The sequence below is a fragment of the Oreochromis aureus genome, linkage group 7 (genome assembly GCF_013358895.1).
Source record: "Oreochromis aureus strain Israel breed Guangdong linkage group 7, ZZ_aureus, whole genome shotgun sequence".
Lineage (NCBI taxonomy): Eukaryota > Metazoa > Chordata > Actinopteri > Cichliformes > Cichlidae > Oreochromis > Oreochromis aureus.
In genome coordinates this window covers 44,048,589-44,070,529 of record NC_052948.1, presented here as the reverse complement: position 1 = coordinate 44,070,529, position 21,941 = coordinate 44,048,589, and the positions used below count along the sequence as shown (strand labels likewise).

General features: G+C 40.3%; 1 protein-coding gene across 1 annotated transcript; it reads right to left on the bottom strand.

The window, feature by feature from the left end:
• Positions 1-33: 33 nt before the first annotated feature.
• Positions 34-20,422, bottom strand: rfx3 (regulatory factor X, 3 (influences HLA class II expression)). The gene is made up of 17 exons (XM_031742639.2): positions 20,272-20,422; positions 14,744-14,856; positions 14,536-14,624; positions 13,057-13,315; positions 10,827-10,901; positions 10,334-10,515; positions 10,077-10,196; positions 9,832-9,956; positions 9,595-9,710; positions 8,295-8,410; positions 7,992-8,146; positions 7,781-7,878; positions 5,851-6,000; positions 5,532-5,740; positions 5,273-5,426; positions 5,068-5,110; positions 34-4,933 (listed from the first exon to the last, which is right to left on the bottom strand). The coding sequence occupies exons 2-17, from the start codon at positions 14,849-14,851 to the stop codon at positions 4,653-4,655; spliced, it is 2,280 nt and encodes a 759-aa protein (XP_031598499.1). The 5' UTR covers positions 14,852-14,856; positions 20,272-20,422; the 3' UTR covers positions 34-4,652.
• Positions 20,423-21,941: the final 1,519 nt, after the last annotated feature.

The window sequence follows — 21,941 nt, the reverse complement described above, 5'->3', positions numbered from 1 at the left end:
GAGTGGATCAAGCTTGTTAAAAAGGACGCCGGCTTTGAACAAGAAAACGTTTATTACTGCAAAGACAAGTCACAAATTTTAAGAAAAACAACACTAAAGCTAGCCTGAGCTGAGATCTGAAATATTCAGAAAAACAAACTACATGTGTCTTTAATAGTTTCTATGATCATCAATACGACACACTAAATGATAATGTCGTAAATATAAAAGCCCCCGAATCATCCTTGTTTTTTTTTTTGCTTTTTTTTATGCAAAATACACGATACAAATCATCCTACACACATCGGTTTGCTTTGCCAATTTTGAAAAATATACATTATATGAAGAAAACTTAACAGCACACAAAAGGAAAGTCACATGAAGTTTGTGTGTATATATTATATCAGATACTATACATTATCCAAAAAAAGAAGGGGGGGAAAAGTAATCACAAAAGCACTTTAAGCCAACATATCAGATAAAATGTTCACCAAAAGAACAAATGAAATAGTTAAGACACAAATAAATATACCTTTTCTTTTTTTGATATATACACACTTTTGTCTAGGGTGAAGCCAAATAGAAACCTTCCCTAAACGCCACTCCCAAATGCTTGTGCTTGCATTAGAGGGTGCTACAGATGGCCACGACTCACCGGACTGTCAAATGGCACTTAGAAAGAAAAAAAAAAGAAAAAAGGAAAATTACAAATCTCAAAACGGGTCACAGCATTCAGAAAATATTCAAAACAAATCACGATCATGAGAAAAAAATAATAATGAGAGAGCATTTTACTTACAGTTTTTGTCATGGTTCATTAACCAGTTCTGTACAATAAAATGCAGGCAATCTACCATGAGCAACATGAGCGTCTGTGTGTGTGTGTGTGTGTGTGTGTGTGTGTGTCAAATCCAGTAAATAATCAGGAGTCCAGTCTGAGGACATGTCTTTATGCTTCCTCAGCATTCTTAGTGGCAGCACCTGTGCAAGGAAATGTCTGTTCTGTAGCCTCTATCTGTAGCCCACCAGAGACCCAATAGTCACCAAGGCCCACTGCTCTGGCCGGGGTGAAATTAAAGGCACTGGAGTCCGCTATGGGTCAGTGAAGCTGCCATATTGTTCAGCTGAAGAGGCAATTCTCAGCTTTCACTAGGGTCATGGTTGGAAATTTGCAAACAGCGGTTACAAAAACAATCTTCATCAATCTCAAAGACACTCAGAAATAAAGTATAATAGTGTTGGCTGCATTAACATTGGTCCAGCTTTTGGGAAAGAGGCAGGCTTTGAGATTGTGCCAGATGCTGATTTGGCTTTCTCAATGTGGTAAAAGTAAACTGGGTAAAGAGCTAAACTTAGAAAAATAAGAAGCTTCTAGCAGCACATGGCAGGGTGTGCAAGACCAGAGAGCACTTTTGATCCTAAAGGAAAACCAGTAAATCCATTTTCACTTAGAATGCACAAAATAACTTCTCATCTCTGAGTGACGATAATGATGAGAGAGCTGAGATTCCTTTTAAACATAATCCAGCTGGAGAAAGGTAAAAATGCCATTGCCAAGGAAAGAAGAAAAGTATTCTGCAAAACCTTTATTCCTAACAGTACACCCAGATTTACAACACATTTGAACATTTTATAGACACAACCCCATTAAAGGAGCCTGTGGGAATGGTGCATTTCATTTTTTTTCCAATTACGTGAACACATATTTATATAAGGATTTCCACAATATAAAAGAGATTAATAAATTCTCCATTTATTGGACATTTTTCATTACTTTCTCTGTTCTCTTAAGTTGCACTCAGTTTAATATCGAGAGTCAGGGCGGCAGTGTCTCGTCCGACGCTCTGTTCGCTTGGCTCTTTTTGGAGACTTTCCAAGCTGTTCCTATTCAATACAGTTAAAATCTTGGATTTATGTGAGCCTAGTTCTACAATATGATCAGTGACTTTTTTTTTTAAGCCAGCAGGACAAGTACGGCTAGTGTTACACGTTGGCAGGGCAAGCAGGGCTAGCGTTACAGATGTAGCATAGGTTTAATTGGTGAGGAAGCTGGGTTTGGAAATGTCAGAATTTACTTTTCAGATATCCTCATCCCCAAAAGGCTGAACATCAAGTAGAGTCCACTGACCCAATAGCTGAAAAGACATTTGCACTTTCCCACACTTCCCTAATGTTAAGCATGTTTTCTACACAGGCACACAAGCAAGACTAAAAACAAAAAGTACCAGTGTACTGCTAGCATCTAAAGATAGCCGCTGAAGGGCTGTGATAACAGCATTTTTTTACCCTTAAGTCGACATAAATGACAAAAAAAATAGAAAAGAAAAGAACATCCAGCCTTTCTGTACAGGTCTGCTCTTTTTTCAGCGGAATAATCAAGAGTTATCATTAGTACCCATTTTAACATATGCATAAGCAATTTAACAAAAACAAAACAAAAAAAAATCACAATAAATATCAATAAATAAACATTTTTGCAGAGAAATCGTACAGAGCATTTCAACAAGCATGAAAAAATAAGAACAGATTTATTTTAGTAACAAAATGTTCCTATTTAGAGGATTAATCTCAATATTCTCCACAACATAGAAGGCTATAACAGTTCAAGTATAGATGTAGTCTAAGGAATCAGAAGTTAGTCACCATGCCTTTCCCATTTCACAGTCTATGAACTAATTACAGATGAGCTACCATAAGAAACATTCACATATAAACAATCAGATCAACCACGTTAAAAAAAAACAAAACAAAACAACAAATATATGTAGTGTATCATCATTATATATACTATACATATATATATCTCTATATCTCTTTGAATATCAGAAAATATCTACTTTTGGTCCACTGTACAAAGATGATCTTTAAACAGGGAACAAAGAATGAAGCATGTCACGGGCTAAAAATTGAAAGGAACGTGTGTCAGAGGTGAGAGAAAAGCAATGCAGATTTTCTCTATCGCGTTGAGATTTGTGCAGTACAGTGGTGTGTGTGCAATAAGGTTAGGTGACTGTGCTGCACGCGTCAAAGGGCTGGCACCACTGGTTTGAGGTAGGGTGACTGATGGATGTGTTCCAACAAATACACACAAGCACACAGACGCACAGGCATAAACACACACATGCGTACATAAAAACGCAGCGCACACATAAGCATCCATGTTCACAAACACGCACATTCGCACACTTCACACAAAAACGAAGGCTAATAATGCAAGAATAGGCCTCGAGAGGGCAGAGTGAGGGCAGGGGAGAGGCTACAGACCACGATTCAGATAAGTAGTGGGCTAAGTAGAGCTGAGCCGGAGGAAACAACGGGCGTGTCTGCGCCTGCATCCCTTGGTCTCAACACTGATGAGCCAGCCCAAATCCAGCCACGAGTCACCAGAAAAGCCAAATCTGTGGCTTGGACAATGCAGAAGGGCTGTAGGCTCTCTACAGCACACAGTCAGGACTACATGGGCAGCTGCATTTAAAGATAAGGCACTATGATAAAGCCGAGGTACATTAAATCCCTGACATTCCTTCTGCTCTGCAACATGGCACTGTTGGACAGGAAACAACTTCTGTGCGCCCCCAGTTGGCTCACTCTTCAGTTTCCTCGCGTTAGTTTTTGGTCCACTGCAAACTTAAGGAATTTCATTAAGACAGAAATTGCAAAAACAGGGGAACGTGTCGGGTGGGTTGTTTTCAAGATTACAGCTTGTCACATAAACAGCATCACAGAGCATCTAAAATTAACAAAGGCAAGCGTTATGCACAGAGTGCATAGAAAAGCTAGCATTAGAGACTTTTTTTTCCTTTTTAAACAGCCTTTCTTCTCAATTTCCTATATACAAGAGTAGCAGCAGTGACATCTCTTTAGGGTTTTTTTTTCTTATTTTTCCTGTGGCTAAAAGCTATAAGTGTTTATCGGCGGGTGGCTACCAAATCATTCTCAAAGGGAACGGAAAAAACTCCCCCATGATCCTTAATTAAAAATCATATATAAACATAAAGTTGTATCTTTGTCAGTTTCGTTAGCTACATACAGAAACATTTTTGTTCAACCAAAAGTGTATCAGCAGTTGGAATGCGTGACAACATGAAATCATACTAAAATTAGGAGGATTAACTAGAAAATTAAGGAAAAAACGAAACAAAAACCCAAAACACAATGATAGCACCATGATTTCTTTTTTATGTAATATTAATTGAAAGTATAGCAAAACTATTATGTACAATAGGTAAGGTCTTGAGTCAATCAATGCCTTTGCTCCACTGGGACTAGTGACATGGATTTGAGCTCTGAGACATCAGTAGTTATCAGTAGTAATTTGTCTTCGGGATAAAACCCATCTGCATACACAGACAGAGGCAGAAACGGGAAACATTTAACGGGTCGAATTAGTCCTTTTCCTTCAGGTCCCTTCCATCAGCTGCCGAGCACAGACTTAACGGATGACAGCACATCCAGAATCTAAGCAGTAAGACAAGGACAGAACAGTGTGGCCAGTGTATCAGCACTTCATCGCTCCTCCACTGACCCGGTTGGAAGAGGAGAGCACATCCACACCGGTGCAAACAGAGACAATGTGTGAAAAAGGACACAAACATCAAGACTTACAAAGAGAAAGATATGTGAAGAGTAACAGGGTAAAAAGGTCGGACAAGGTCGGCTGTGCCCCCAGACCCTCAAACAGAGGCGTAGGTGTTGCCCGTGGTGCTGCAGTGGCGGATGGTCGGAGTACCAACAGAGGGGGTAAGGATGTGCTCAGTGTGGTCCTGTGGGGGCTGCGGCAAAGAGTGGAGTACACCAGGCTGGACAACACCCACCACAGGGTGAGACCCATCTTCTAGTGCCCCAACCTGGATCACCTGGATTACCTCGTGCTCCGACTTCTCCCGCTTGGCAAGAGGCTCCCCGGACTCCTCCGTGTCCTCTTCTAAGTCACTGTCCATCCCACTTGTTTCATCTAGACAGGAGAAAACAGCAAACACATGCATTAAAAGGAAGCTTTAGAGACGGCTGAAAATGCAAAAATCATCACAATTCAATGACATAAAAAAATCTCACATTATTTGTAGCAAATATTATCATTTTACATACCTTTGTCAATGTTAGTAAGGGATAAGGTGTTGAGACTGTCAAACTGCAAAGACAAACAATCATCATGAAGAAATTTGTATTTAGTGGTTTCTATGATTTCACAGGTTGTTATTTAATATAGTGTATGACAATGGCACTAACTAGGAAACATAATTTTAAAAAGTCAGAGAGAGTAAAGAGAAAACAAGATATGCAACATCTTTACCTCCCCCATGACACCAATAGGTGTCTCTCCGGTAGCTTGAGCGACACGATGTTCCACCAGGTAAAACATGTATTCGTCATACAGCAGTCGAATCAGGTGGAAGGAACCAAAGCTGGCAGCACTGCGTAGAGTCAGGTCCCTGATCACCATCGAGCTTCAGAAATATAAAACACCAAAGTGTTTTTGTCTTTTCAAAACAATGCTGCACACTCTCATGTGTGTCTCAGAATACACTTATTTCCCACCCTCTACCACAGACCTGTAGAAGGACCATTTTAGCAGGAACTGTCGAGCCGCTCTGGGGAAGCTGGGCCGGTGCTCGTAGGGCTTGAGGACCTGAGTGACCACATTGTCTAGCCACGCTGCCCATTGCTCCAGAGAGCTTTGCTGCTGTAATGTGGCCTTGAAGTCCTGCTCCAAGTGCTGAACCATTCCTTCCTCACACTGGCACACCCACGATGCCTGCTCCTATGCAACAGTCACACGGGGGTTTTATTTGGACATTTTCAGGAAACAATCGACAAAAAATGAATAAGAGTCTATTCTTTGACACAGTAGTTAAGATCTTTAGTTCTTACCTGTACATTGGCAAAGTCAACACGATTGAGATCGCTGAGCATCTGGTTGATCTGTGATGTGTTTTGCAACACAGCACGTGCCGCCTGAGCCAGGTGGTTCAGAGATGTATATCTGCGCAATGTTTGCGCAAAGGCACTAACAGCGGCAATCTGTTAAAAGAAACAAGAGCCCAGATGTTATCGTTTTTTAAGTACACATGCATACGTATCGTAAACACATTAGTCTGCTCTAGGTATTCATGTTATCTATTAATAAACCGTAGTGTTATTACAGCCAGGCCTTGAAGTTATGCTCAGCCGCAATCCAACAAAATCATTTGAGCTCAGTGCCAGCCACCATAATTCAATTAACCTCCTAGGACCTGGCGTCCACATATGTGGACATCACATTTTTGGTTATTTTGACCAAAATACTCAATTTTGCTCTACATGGGCCTGATATCCACTTACGAGGACATTATACTGCTACTGTTCTAGGGATGGGTACCGGTGTCCGGTTCTGACATAAACGGTAGTAACCAGACCGAAAAGCAGCGCACATTTCGGTGCTTTTTTTTTTTTTTCCTGAGCCAATTCTAGCCAATCATTTTACGTTTCCGAGGATAGTAGGCGGGGCCAGGTACGTACGTTCTTTTAGAGCAGAGCTACAGATTAAAAATGCCCAAGGCGAAGCGGTCCGAAGTCTGGCTGTACTTCACAGCAAAAGATGCAAACTCAGCAGCCTGCAACAAGTGCTTTAAGCTGATACTGTGATACTGTCAAAGGAGGTAACACCTCGCATCCGATGAAACACTTGGTGACGCACAGTGTTTTTTTTAAAGCCGAGAAATGCGCCGTGTTTGATAGCTTGCTGTGAGACCTCACACCGTGCACATCTACTGCGGGTGTGGTGCCTGTTATCGGACCCAGAATTAGCAACATCCCCCAAAAACCCGAAGAGGAGAGTCCTGGCCCCTAGCCCTGTCAGTGTAGCAGAAATGATGACGGATGATGATGGCAGCAACAGCCGTTCTTCTCTGCGTGAGTAGCTTCATGTTGTTCGTGTGTAATTAACGTTGAGTAGGCTAACCACATTATTACATTAATGCATGTAAGGTGAACTAGCAAACACGGTCGTAGTTACATGCGGCTGTCTTCTTGTTTGATGGCAGATACTCCCTTCACCCTGGCCAAAAAGGCTAAAATGACCAAAGAAAAAGTGGAAAACAGTTAAACATGAGAGGTTTTTGGACAAAGTTTGTGTTTTTTCCATTGTTTAAGCACTGCTTCCAGCCAAGAGTGATACCATATATGCCCTATAGCTGCAGAAAAGGCTAACATTGTTATCTTTTTTACAAAAAAAACAGCTGAACATGAGAGGTTTTTGGACCAATTTTGTGTTCTCCATTCTTTAAGCACCGGTTCGAGCACCGTTTAAGCACCGGCACCGGTATCGGATAAAACCTAAACGATACCCATCCCTATACTGTTCTATCAAAATTTTAAATGAATATCCTCATTTGTGGCTCTCATTTTTGTTAAAAACAAAAATAAGGTAAAAAAAAAAAAAAAATCTGGAAATTCTTTGTTTTTACATTCATTGGGCCCCAATGTGCCCAAATATCAAAGAGAAATTAAAAATGCATGTCGTGGAAGAGTTCGGGTCTTAGGAGGTTAAGTTTTATTTATGTACCTGATAAGCTTTAATGCATCCTACTGCAAATCTCACTTTGGTAGAACTACTTCACCTTATTTAGCCTGCACACAATTGCTATACATCTGCAAGCCACTTTACAACTCATCTCCTTGCTGTTGATCTCAGTCTCTAGATTTTGATGTATGCATACTTAAGGGTGAGGAACACACTCATGCTTTCTAAGTATGTGATGTGAGAGCCATACAGCCAAATACAAAAAAGCTGCAGATGGGAATAATGTCTGCAATAACATACCTTGGTCTGGATCATTCTCTGTGGAATGGCATTCATGGCATTAGTGAGCCAACCTTCCAGGCTTTTGGCAAAATTGCGAATGGCTTGAGTCAAGGCACCTGACAAATGATACAGAAAGGCAAATCTGACAACACTGCATTAATGATTGAGCTGTCATAAACATTAACACAACAAACAAATAAACCATGAGACATGTGTGACTGTGGCTCACTGGGAATGGGTCTCAGGACATCAGGAATAAGGATCTCCACAAGGGCCTGGTACATTAAATGGTCACAGGTGCTCATCCACTTGAGTACAGTTTCGTTTCTGCACAGCACCAATAGCTGTGATTTGGGGAGCCGTGCTTCAATTTCACTTATGCTGCTGCAAAATGAAAAAAACAAAACAAACAAACAAACAAACAAAAAAAACCCAGATTAACCCGTTTTAAAAAAAATTTCTGACATTAAATATTTTAATATTTCTCCTTCAGACACCACATACTGCATGTATATCATTTGCTTGACCTCACCTGTTTTCTGTGACAGTAGCACCCTCTACAGTGTCAGGGGGAGAATAACGCCAGAATGTCTGCCACAGCTTCTCAATCAGACTGAACTGGAGGTTGACAACCACATCCAGGATAGCCTGAAATGAAAAGAGAACAGTCATGAATGATACTGCTTTCTTTGTTCCTTTGAAAATAATGACTTCTAAAAACTAATGCCAGTCAATTCTGTTATATTGTCAGTTTTTTTCATTGCACTTAGTGGCTAAAATGAAATTCCATTCCTTTTATATTAACAAGCAGAAACCTTTCACACGGACATTAAAATACCAAACCATTTACAAGGTTACACACTACTATGGCTTTGTAAGGACATTTTTTTGTTTAACTTTTTTAATTTGGATAAAACGAAAATTTAGAGCTGTGGTCAACACTTGTGGATGATTTGATCCCTAGTTTCCTGGTCATTATCAGAGTTGAGAACTTTCTGTTTCAAAATGTCAGCTGCTGGCATTTACAGATCTCTGTCACACATGATCTTTTCGAAAGTTCCCCCACTCTCAATCCAAAAAAACCCAACAACAACAAAACTTTAAATTCACAGACTTCTTTAAATTAAGCAAAACTGTACTTCAGTATTTTTAGTATTAGCAGCTATTTGTGGGGTGGCCGTGGCTCAGATGGTAGAGCAGGTATACGCATTTGAAGGTCGGTGGATCGATCCCTGGCTACTCTAGTCCACGTGTCGAAGTATCCTTGGGCAAGATACGTCCATCAGAGTATAAGTGTGAATGTCATATTAAAAAAAAAATTCAAAAGTGCTTAGACACAGATTGAAAGAAAGAAAAAAAAATTACTGTATGAATGTGTCTGAGATTGGGTGAATGAGATTTGCAGTGAGAAAGTGCTTTGACTGCTCAAAGTGAGTAGAAAAGCACCATGTAAGTAAAAGCTAATTTACAGTAGTTCCTGATTAAGAAAAAAGATTGTGTTATGATTGATAAAGAAAAAAAACTGACCTTATTTTGACAGAGAAAAAGAATCTTATTAGAAAATAAGTGGAAAACATGTGGGCCCTACAGATATTAAGTTAAGCCCGGGTTAAAAGTTACACAGTTACCACACACACACACACACACACACGCACACACACACAATGATGATGACGCATCAATGAAGGCGATAACATTGAAAGGGATTACTCAGACATCTTTTAGCATGAAAGAGGATCCTGACCCGTTTCCTTTGTGACATCAACTTAAGTGCCCAGTGTGCCATGTGTGTGTGAGACGCTGCATTGAATATAAAAAGCACTTTGTCTAACCTCACAGTGCTCTCTGTAAAGGGACTGGAGAGCTTTCACATCATCTGGGCTGATGTTCTCTGTATTGCTCTGTCCAAGGTCCAGCTCTACAAAGTCGGGGAGTGCCCGCGACGCATCTGTTGGAAATGAACACAACAGAATCATCTAAAAGACATAATAGCCAGGATATGTCAGTTCAGTTTTTTTCTTTTTTCTTTTTTTTAAACAGACTTTCGGGTAAAAAGAAAAGCCGCTGACCTAGGAACTGCTGGTGGTGCTGGCTCTGTGCTATAACTGTCTGCTCTGCAGCACCAGGATGGTGCTGCCCTCCACCTGAGTAATTCTCCCCAGAGCCACCATCAAACTTCTGCACTGGCTTGAACCTAAAAAAAAAAAAAAACAATAACAAAAAAAACCCCCAATACAAAAATCACATTGCTCACCTTCCTACCTATTAAAACTACAACTTGCTAATACTGAAGTCCAGGCTGTGTGTGCTCTACCTCTGTTTCTGCTGAACTGGCTGCTGTCTGAGTGCCATGTACTGCATGTCTTCTTGGAGTCTGTTGAGTGGGGAATCTGGTTTCACACGTATACCATAGTAATGATATTTGGAGTTCCCTCTGCAACACAAACCCCAAAGTTAAAACACACTGATAGACTCACAGTGAGGAGGCGGGCATATTTCTAATAGATTAAAATGTCAAATCCCTAATGTAACAGCTTTTCTTTACTTAAGAAAAACATATAAGGCGCTAACCTTGTCCCGAGGCGTCTTGTACGGAGACCCATGAAGATGGAGCGGATGAGTTTGCCAAAAGAAGCTGCATTTACAGGGTCCAATTTCTGCTCCTGGCAATGGCGCAGATAATGATTGTAGAGAGTGGATCGTGGCAGACTTACTCCCTCTGCTGTCTCGTAGTTGTCCAACAGCCACTGGAGCTACAAGAGCGAGAAAGAATTGTTTTTGATTACATTTTTTTAATCTTCTTTTTTAACTTAACAGACTCCCATGTTGGTCCTTACAAAAACCTTAGACCAACAGTTAGTAAATATAATACTGTTCCATCACTGCTCTGCAAAAGCTTCTATAGCAGCCAGAAAATTTAAAGCGGTAATAATTAAAACCAGCAACGAAAATAGCAGGCACCACACTGAACTTAAACGTACAGAGACTGGAGAGAGGCAGCAAGAGAGCGAGTTTAGCAAAAGTTAAGGTTAGACGTGGGCGAGCGTTCATAAAAGCAACTTACATGGCTGTTGAGCAGCGAGCTTCTCTGACTGGATAAACCCTCAGATTTTTGGAGAGTCTCAATCGCCATTTCAATCTGATAAACCACGAAGCACAGGACAACAAAATGTAAGAGGGGAAAATGAAAACAAAAGCAAGAAAAATAAAGAGTTGATGTACACACATTAATAGGCCACAAGCGAAAATAAAAAAGGTAATCTAGAAAAGACTCCAAAGCAAGCACCGCTAAACCCAAGCAGAGCAGGACAACCTGTCATTCAGGAAAACCTTTCGAGATGACAATGACTCTGTAATACCAGACTGGCTCTTGTTTTACAGGGAGGGGGGGCATGAACACGAGGCATAAAGTTAACCATTCTCAGCTCAAAACTTTTTAGTGCTCTTCTGGTAAATATGTGCTGTGTCTCAGCGTGATTCCAATAGTGTATATTAAAGTAAAAACCAAATACTTAGCTCAAGTGAGGGTGATTGCATACTATGTACACCTGGCTCTTAGTGGTTCTCAGGTCATTGTAGTGCAAGAACACTTACTTCCAAAGTGAGATATGCAGTAGCTGGAAATATGACTCTTAAAAACTGTTTGAAAGCTAATAATTTAGATGAAGTGTACATAAAAGTCCAGTGAAAATCTAAGTAGACCCAGTGATTCAACACCTTGTACAAACAGTTTTAGCAGCAACAGCTTTTCAGTATGACTATCAGTGTCTCTCAATGTTGTGGAAGAATTTTGGCACACTCTTCTGTACAGCGTTGGTTTAGTTCCTGCTGGTTTGCAGATATTTATTATGCACAGCTCTCTTGCATGAAAGTCCAGATCTCATTTAGATCGAGGGCTGGACTTTGACTAGGCCACTGTAACACCTTGATTGACTGTTATAGATCTGGTGCTGGGCTTGGGCTCATCATTGTGTTGCATGACTCAGTTTGGGCATGCTTTAGCTGTTGGACAGATGGCCTGACACTTGATTCTAGAGTATTTTGGTCTACAGAGGAGTTCGTGGCGAACTCGATCACTACAAGCTGCAAAACAAGCCCAAATCATCAGCCCTCCACCACCGTGCTGGTATGAGGTGATTGTGCTGATATGCTGTGTTTGGCTGTGGTGCTGTGACATATGGTCAAACATCTCCACTCTGGTATCGTCCATCCAAAAGACAGTGATGAAGAAGTCTTCTGGTTTGTTCGGATACAACTTTGCAAACTGAAAACTAGCCACCATGTTCTTCTTTTTAAAGAGAAGAGGCCTTCTCCTGGTGACCCTTCCCAACAAGCCATACTTCTTCAATCATTTTCTAATTGTGTGGTAATGAACTTTAACATTTAAAATGCTAACTGAGGCCTGTCATTTTCTTCTTCTTCTTTTTTGCAATTTCTCTGATTATTGCACAGTCTTGGGGTAAATTGCTGGAAAGATCGTGACATTGTGTTAACCCACACCTAAATGCTCCAAACCAGCAAACTTCCAAAACTTCTGCTTTTATAGAGGTGCTCACACTTGCTGATGATCAATTAATAACGTATAATTAGCAGCACCTGGCTGCTACTTAGCCTCTTAATTCCAATGCGAAGCAATAAGGGTGCACGTAGGTCTTCACAGACCTGCATAGAGTCCTGTGAAACCTGACTGCACATGTTGATTTACGAGTAGATATTTTCTAAAATGCAAAATATTTTCTTACAGTGAATTTAGATCATCATAGCAAAATAAAAAGGCTGCGATTTTCCATAAGCATGCCCTAATTTCCCCTCCTTACTGCACCTGTCTCTTAGCTCTTATCCCTTCCCTGTCTTCTTCCTCAAAGATCGGAAATAGTAGACATATAAAATAAGGGATAAAAGCAAACCCCTATATTGCTCAAATAACATTAAAGATGATAGTGAACACTGCTGGTAGAAGTTATATCACTCCACAAACTCCCAGCCCACACAGTGCATTTCATACATCAGCCCCACATAATGACCAGAGATAAAGCACACACTACACAATGAAGGAAGAGTAGCACACTAAAATTGTCTATGTATGATATTGTATAATATGTGTATACATGATACATATGCTAATAGGGAGATTCTAAGCAAACTATTACTGGCCTGGATCTTATCAGGCAAAATTTCTAAGTTACCAAATCAAAACAAACTACATAACACTACTCAGATCAAGAAACAAACACACAAATGCAAAGAGGGAAAGGTAGACTGAGGACCCACACAGTCGATGCTATGCGACTTACAGTAGCTGGTGAAGCTCGTGCGGTCTGGGTTGCAGGGTGGGGTCCAGCACTGTCCATGAGGTAAGCCCCAGAACTGCTGCTGATTACCTGACCCCCTGCCAGACCCATGCTCATTCCTCCAGTGCCCCCTCCTCCATTGTTGGTCATGCCATGTGACGTCACCACAGTGGACACCTGTGCTGAGCTGCCCTGTGTGTCAAAGTAGTTCCCTCCACTGTTCTGGCTGTATAGCTGTGGCTCTGAGTAGGAATAGGTTCTTCTGTTTAGAAGAGATGACAACAATCAGCCAGTGTGCCCAAAGTAAGGACAGAAAAACTACAAACCTTTATACATGGTAAATTTATTTTACAGACAATTTAAATATAGCTGTTATTGTGGATTTTGTCCTTTTAAGATAATTAAGTGCCACAGTGGTGCACTGGTTAGCACTACACACTACCTAATTTGAAATGTGACTCTATTGAAACATCAACCACCAGCATGATATACAGTGACGTAGCATAAGTCGAGTAAGCACAAAAGTAGCCTAAGCAGCATTTTCACTGGACATCCGAAGTAAAATACGAAAAAAAAAGCCCAACACCGATTGTCACATTATACAACTGAAAAATATTTTCTATTTGGGATGTTCCACCTTGGGTCGAGCTTTTTAACCAGCCGCTTAAAGTCATGCTTTTCTACCATGATACTGAATCAATAATGTCCATCCACACTTTGTTCTTCCTGTTCCATGTAGTGCAACTAAGGAGTGCAGCTACTGATGCTTTCTTGAGTCACTTGTTTACTTTTGGGTTGCACATGACCAGCTGCTAACATCCTCTGTAACAGCCCGGTTGTGCTCGACAGTATATTTTTCCGTCAAATGGTGAATCATCTTTGTTGTTTAAACTTAGAGTGGAAAAGTTTTTTTTGTATATTTTGCAAAGTATTGTGTTTGAGGTTGTTGAAATGGCTCTCTTTTTAGGTACTAAATCGACATCAGACTCTGAGATGGGCCTCACGCAATAACATGACTGTGCTTGTGTCACTGTTGTACATACTAGGGAACATTAAAACATGTAGTTGCTACAGCGACGATGTCATGATAAGACACTTTTATATCATGTATTATCGCAGCTGATATAATACAGCATAGCCCTACTTCTGCATTTTGTTTGCATCATATATCGGCTTGGGCTTGTTATTGAGTGTGCATCTAACTCTGTTCCCTAGACTCAAGAGACTCTTGGAAAGCATCACCATTTAAAAGAAAAGACTACTTCAGGTCAATTTCAGGTGACTAAGCACCATCAAACACAGGTCTTCACACCACGAAGAAAAGAAATCTAACACAAAAACAACCATGCACTCCCACCAACATCATGTGCTTGCGACATGAATGATGGTGTGAAGAGACCGGGGAGGAGAAAGAACAGGCTTCAGAGATTTAACGTTAATATCTGTGGAGTGGTGTATGAGCAGTCTGGCTAAGTGACTCACATGTTGCCATTGGTGAAGACGCCACTGTTTTCCTCGACATACTGCACCTGTGCTGGGTAAACATGCTGAACCTGTTGAACAGTCTGGGCCTGGAAAGATAAATCGCAAAGGTTATTAATTAATCAACTTGTTTACTACACTTCTATATTGAACTAAGTAATACAAACATCCATTTCATATGCACTGGCACCAGACAGGCTGGATGTACCTGCTGCTGGACAGGGACCTGCTGGGTGGAGCCAGTAGGCTGGACAGGCACAGTGGTCTGAAGAGGGACAGTGGAGGTGGAGTCAGCGCCTGCTTCAGGGGTCTGCATGGCGCCTAAATAAGAAAGGGAAAACACAAAATCATTGTAGACCTGATAGTCTAACCGGTAAAGCAGCTTTTTTTACAGACCAGTTTATGACAAGTTTAAAATCATTACAGGACAATATTTTGTATTTAATCTAATATAGTGCTGAACATAAGAAAAGCTGTGCTTAAAAATGTGTGCAAATTTTCAATTTGGCACCAGCAACACATTTAAAAAAGTTGCGACCAGAGCAACAAAAGACTTGATAAGTTATGTAAAGATAAAACCTGGTGAATTGTGTCGCTTCACCGGCAGCATAGAGGAATCCTTGAGCGTAAAAGACTTTTATGGACAAATAGGTACAGGTTAAAGCTCATCAATGTAAAATTACAAAGAAACTGAGGGGAGTTTCATCATCTGTGATATAAGGCTGAACAGACAAGACCTTCAAGGCCTTGTGGAGTACAAGCACAGGCACAACTCAGTTGTGGAAATGAAATCATGGGCTCATGAAAACTTGTGAAATTAATGTCCTTGGACACAGTTTGTTGCTGTACTTAAAAAAGAGAAAAACAAAAAAAAGAACAAAGAAAACCCAAACAAACAAGAGACCCTGAATAATCATAGTGTTTTCTGGATGGGAGGACAGATTGAGGTAAAGTGGAAAGACTGTCCTGAGGTTTGACCAAGAAAAATGATTTTTGGAAACAGCAAACACTTCATCCTCTGGAGTAAAAAAAAAAGAAAAAAGAAACAGACCATTCAGCTGGCAGTGTAATGCACATCTATGGAATATGCATTAATGCTGAATGATATGTAACACTTGGAGGGGAAAATATGGTGCGATTTGGGGAATCTTTTTACAGAAAAGGGTTTATTTCCTGCCTAACCACATTGTCCACTATAACAGTATGGTTATGAGTTCAAATCTGCTAAATTGGCCTGTCTGTAGTCTGGACCTGGTGACTCGATCATCTGGACCATTACGAAAGCAAAAATATGACAAATAAGGCCCCAAACTGTTTGAGCAGCTAATAAAAGCCTACATGAAGAATGGAATACCTGCTTTGCTTGCTCCTCAAATTTAACATCTGACTTTTCAGTTACCAAACGTTGTACAGATTTTTGTTTGAAGAAAAGATAATGTGCCTTAGTGTTCAACATGCCTCTGCCCACCCCGAAAAACCAAAAAACTTAATACTCTATTCACAGTTAAATAGGGGGTTTATATCATTTGTAATTATCAGTGTTGCACACAGCTAATGCTAGTGTGTTATCAAAGATCAATGAACACCAGTTCTAATAGGCAAATACTTTTGACGCACCACCCAATCCACATGATTTGGTTAGGCCAGGACATAAAATGTAGGAAACCTTAGGTACCATCACAGAGCTTTGTATGTTTTACTGAAATCAATGCTAATAAAACAGCTCTAGACCAATCCTACGGAAACACCTGTTTCTGCCCTCTGGTACTCAGTGTGCCGAGAGCCTCATGCTTCAGTGACGCATGATCCTGTCTCCATGTTCACAGCCATAAACCAAGTTAATATTTAACAAACTCCAAACAGATGCTGCTTCTCGTTTCTCTAACAGGCACTACTTTCACAGGTTTATGTTACTTAAGACTTGCATGAAATAGTATTAAAAATAAAATAAACTGTCAAGAACAAAATACCTCATTATAGGTCTTTACCAGATGGGTTCATTAGTACTAATCAAAGAGCTATATTCTACATCTTAAATTTAAGACTGCATTTATATACCTACTAAGACAGACTTTGTGAAATTAAGGACAATAGGGAGAAGAAACCTGATGGTGAACCTGTGTTTGTGAGTTAATAATAGTATGGCTACGCTCGCCTCCATTCCTTTCCTTTCTAGGGAAAGGCCACCTCCTTCCCACCATAGTTTCCATGAACAAGCCTCTCTTGGTTAATTAAGCTGGGTCTCCTAACAGCTTCAAATCTCTGCAGGGACAGCTCGATCTGTCCCTTCACCTGACACTGGCTCCTCTCTTTAGACAAAAATGATCACTTGATTCTTGTTGGGGTGACTAACCTCAAACAAAAACAACAGGGTAGAGCCAATAGTAGCAGGTGCAATGAAAATGAAATACGTTGACATTATAACAACAGGATTAACATGCATCCTTTACATGCATGCTACAACAAACCAGTAACTTGGTTTAAAAGCTGGTGAATCAAAGCTACCAACCCTATAAAAGTGCCACACCTCACAAACTTCAGCTTTTAGTTTATAGGAAAAACCATGATGGTGTCTATCACAGGTGTTTAGCCACCATTTCCTCACACGGCTTCATCGTGTCTTGATTTTATTCCTGCAAGTCTCTGTATCTCTAGGACTGGCATTCTTCCCTCATTTGCTGTTTTGGTCATGGTGGCACAGACTGTTTAACACTGTCTGTCAGAAATCTACGATGGATGTTCAAATGATCTGGTTTTGGCAAGCTGCAGTTAATAATTCACATTGTTTTCATACCCGCTGATTTATTTGGTAAACTCGTTTGCCCTTGTGCAAAGGGGAGTCTGATATTGGAAAACACCACTCCCTTCAGAATAGAAATGTTTCATCATAAGATAAGGTGACCACTTGGAATAACTTTGTATTGATTTGTAGTGACCTTTCCATCTAAGGGGGCAAGTGGACCCAAACCGCATCAGCAGAATGTCCCCCACAGCATAACAAGGGTCAAGGGTTTAGGTTTTTCCTTTAATCTGTCAACCATCTGCATATGAATGCTGAGAAAGGAACTACTTTGAGAGAGGACGTAGGCTTATATTCCCCAATGCAGGTGGAAATCTCAAGTACAACTGATCCCACCTAATCGTAGGAAAATAGACCCTGCACCGCAGCACACTCTTGCTGCCTCACCTCAGCCCCCTCCACAAAGACACACACACATTCATACACCTCCTGCCACACCATTCAGGCACTCCCTTGTGGCCCACTTAAATGCTGTGCTCCACTGAGCAAGTGCAAGCCCTACAAAGACTCAGAGGAACAAAAGCCACCAAGGAGTGCAACATTTTGCTCAGAGTTTTTTCCCCCTCCTCAGTTTCTCCCACTAACGCCACAGGCAACAAATAGTAAAGCAGGGAAGGTTCACAGTCACAGCTACCAGAAAATACAAAGAACTATAATTTGCCTCTCTAATGATTATGTATGACAAAGTTGGAGTTCTTATGCACTAAGCCAAGACATAAGAACAGGTGAACAAGCTTGAAAAGTACACCACACTCAAAGTCTCGCTTTCTCTTTCTCTCTCTCACACTCACACAAACACAGCACCATGATCAGCGCTCGTACAGCACCTGTGAAATGTAATTGGGAGCTGAAAAGGGTGGGGGTAGGGGGTATGCAAAGTACCACGTTTGTTTAGGAGCTGCGTTCTAAGATCGTAAAGCAGGAGTTGCTTGTAAGGACTGCCGATTCTGATTTTGATGTGAAAAACCTGCATAAATAAAAGGCAAGAATTAAACATTAAAACACTGATATGCCCAAAAAAGCATAGCTGGAAAATTAAGTGCTGATAACTATGGTATAAATCTAAATGCATCCTTTATAATCTTTAAGTGTCCCCTTTTTACATTACTATTGAAAAGCTGTGGCAAATAACAAAACAAACGTGCTGCTGAGCGATGAAAATGGCTGACTGAATAATTGAATTAATCAGCCCCTCTTTAAGTGATTGGAAATGCAACAGGATCCAGGCAGCAGGTGGCATGGTACTATTTCTGCCCTAGTGGACTACAGGTAAGTGGTAACATGATCTTATAACTAGCAGTCTCCAACATCCTGTTTATGTGTGTGTGTATGTGGTGGGAGGGATGACCTATTTTGGGTTGTATATGCAAACAGATTAATACATTAACATTATTTTGAGCTTTAGCTTTTATTTTACAGGTGGTATGAATTACTCTGGTGCAGTGAGGTCCAGCTGCATGGGAGAGACAAGCGTTTCTCGTACAAAATACATAAGCAATCGCAGTAAAAAAGCCAAAGATGACCAACAGTTGTAGTTTATTGTTTCTGGATGCCCTCTCTGTGACGGATGAATACAAATAAGGGAAGATGGTAAAGAGTCCCCACAATGCTGCAGATGTGCCCATCTTCCCCTTCTCAGTGCGCGCACACACCCACACACACACACACATACACCTGCTCTCTTGCCTAAGGGGAATCAGAGGTTGCAGGTGAACAGGTGGACTCGAGAGTAATTGTGATGCAACGTTAAGAAACCTACTTTTTTTTTATAAGAAACTGCAATCAGATTAAGGAATGTTCAAAACGTGAATGAAATACAAAAACAGAATACTTTTACTCAACTCAAAAGCAGCCTGGAAAAAACAAACAAACAAACCCCCAAACAACCTCCTTTCTGTTGAGTGCCATAATAAAAACAACACACTTAACCCTGCTTCCATTCTTTGATACTCAGGGTACAAAAAAGACGAATAATAAAAATACAAAAATGAATATGTCTTTAACACGGAATCAGTAATTCTGCATTATTCTTAATGGAGGATGGGGTGTATTAACTGTTACCGGTCCATTTGCTGAATCAATAATACAGATTAACAAAACGATTCAAGAAAACATCACGCTGTTTAAAGGATAATCCGTTAAGTGTTGCTTTTCTCAAAGCTGCCCACTGTAAAACTTAGCCTTGGGTTATCAGTCAGCTTATCATTGCCATCTGATGCCACAAAGAGGGCAGATGGAGAGCTAGCGAAGCTATCTTGCTCCCTAAGACAAAAGGGAAAGTAATGGCTTAGCTATTGTCAATAGCAGTAAGTGTGTGTGGAAGGCTAGCTCACAGCACTTTCCATTGCTAATCGACGCACTGATCTTGTATGAGCAAACAGCTGAACCACCCGAAACACAAACTTACAATATCCCCATAACGTTACCCCCTCCCAAAAAAAAAAACCGAAAAAAAAAAAAAAACAGAGATACCAACAGGCATTGTCAGAAGGCATCGCTGGCGTTAGCAACAGACACCTGCTCCTGCTCCAGCTGACCAGTTAGCATCACTGACTAGCCAAGACCTACGCTACCATTCAGCATGACAAGTTTAAACAAATAAGTTACGCAGAAAACACAATTTCCAGTCCAGCTGGACGCGTTTCGGCCAGTTTTAGCCTCACACAACGCAGTGAGAGGCCGTAGCTAGCTCCCGGTAGCGAACAGGACCTCTCACAGCAGTGGGCATTACAGGCAACGTTAGCAAGCAGGCTAACACGTTACAAAGAAACACCCTCGCTAGCAAACTACCCCAGCGATTCACCGAGCCTTCATTCATCAGCAGACAAACATAAACCCGAGCGATAATATTTTCTTCAAAAGAACCAAACAAACTACAACGTGACGCCAGATCAGAACTGTGCGTTGGCTAAAAATAGTAAAGAGTTTAAGCAAACCTGAGCTGTGGACTAGTTGATGAAGATGAGGATGGTGGAGGAGGTGGTAATGATGGAGAGAGAGGTTGTTGTTGGTGGGTTACAGTCGCCAGGACTACGGTGACTATGGCGCTGCCTCACTGGGCAACAGTTGCTATAAAACTCGCCGGCAGCGCGCAACCTTACAGGCAGGTGGGAGGAGATTATAGCGCACCTAAAACTTAATTAAACACAAAACCATCTAATCATTTTATTTCTTCATATATAAGGATGTTAAATAAGAAAAAGAAACCCAGAATTTACTAACAATTACTTTCAGGTGCAAAGACGACGCTATATTATTTTAATATAAATCTTTAACTAAGATTTTTGTTTCTCTCAGGCACATTTTATGAGGATATCCAACCACGATTTAGGACCTCCATAATAACGCTAATAATGTAACTTCATTACTTCGTTTCTGTACTGTACATAATATCATGCCCATATGCTGATGGTGATTCCAGCGTGTAATTCTTTTGTAGGCAATTTTGCAATTTGCAAGATATTATTGTTATTATTTGCATTGCGATCAAAGACAGAGATAGATTAAGATATGGTTAACTGTCAATTTTAATAATCCCAGTAACTATTAGTTGTGATAGCAAGAGTTAAAGCTCTCTCTTAAAGGCTCAAGTCCTTTTCTCTCTCATTGAATGAGTTTAGTTTTCTACAGATACATGTTTATTTTTCCTTTTGTTATTGTGTTTAATCAGACCTAGAATTTAGGGAAGAAGTCCTTGTCACTGTTTTATGTTTAGAACAGGCCACGATCCTTTTGGGACCATTTATACTGGCAAAACAACAACAACAAAAACAAAACAAACAAAATAAAATAAAATAAAACGTGTTTGTTAGGATAATCAAGTTCTGGGATATAATGGGGGATTTGATGTAAAATTTAAACTGAGTGAATCACTCAATTTATTAACCTGTTAATAAACTGCAATGGGTGCCAATTTGTATTCATAATTGTCCACAGTCGATGCTTTGTGTGTCTTACTCACAACTTGACAGCCATTCTCCACTGTTCTCCTTACTATTTACTGACCACAATTTAGCATTTCTGCCAAAATTCTTACTTTCCAACTAGTTTTAAATTTAGTAATTGCATCTCACTTTGTGAACAGGTACATTGTAGTGATGCATATTGTTACTGTGCTACCTCGTGGCCTTTGGTTATGACCTTTCTGACATGCTGTAAAACAATTGGTTGTTTTAGTTAAAACTGGAAGTTTTCATTAGCCAAAGGGAAAAAAAGCTCTTGATAAATTTTTTTACAATTATGCTACTTATTGCTGAAAAAATTAAGGGAAAAAAATTTGCTTTTTGGTGTCATTTTTAATCTTGCACTCAGAGGATGAAGGATTTTGTTTTCCACAGGCTGTTTTTTATTTTATCGTCAACAAATCACACGGCATATGCTAGTAAAAATTTTCAACTTGAAACATGTTTTTTATTAAGATCAGACGTTTGATTCAAGTGTTCTGATTTAATTGCTCCCTTAATTTTTCGAGGATCATTTTGGTAATACCTGCACAACTTTAAAACTGGGACAAGTGAACAAACAAAAGACAGCATTGTTAAGAGGCTTCCTACTGCGTAGAAAGCTTAACCAACCACCTGTGTCCACTGCACACTGCACTGCTTTT

What these genes read in the sequence shown, in the direction of transcription:
- rfx3 (XM_031742639.2), bottom strand. Translation starts at nt 14,851, where the DNA reads ATGCAGACCCCTGAAGCAGGCGCTGACTCCACCTCCACTGTCCCTCTT. An exon ending in ACAAGACGCCTCGGGACAAG is followed by an intron (nt 10,197 to 10,333) that starts GTTAGCGCCTTA and finishes TTTGTGTTGCAG; the next exon opens with AGGGAACTCCAAATATCATT. An exon ending in AGAGAATGATCCAGACCAAG is followed by an intron (nt 6,001 to 7,780) that starts GTATGTTATTGC and finishes TTCTTTTAACAG; the next exon opens with ATTGCCGCTGTTAGTGCCTT.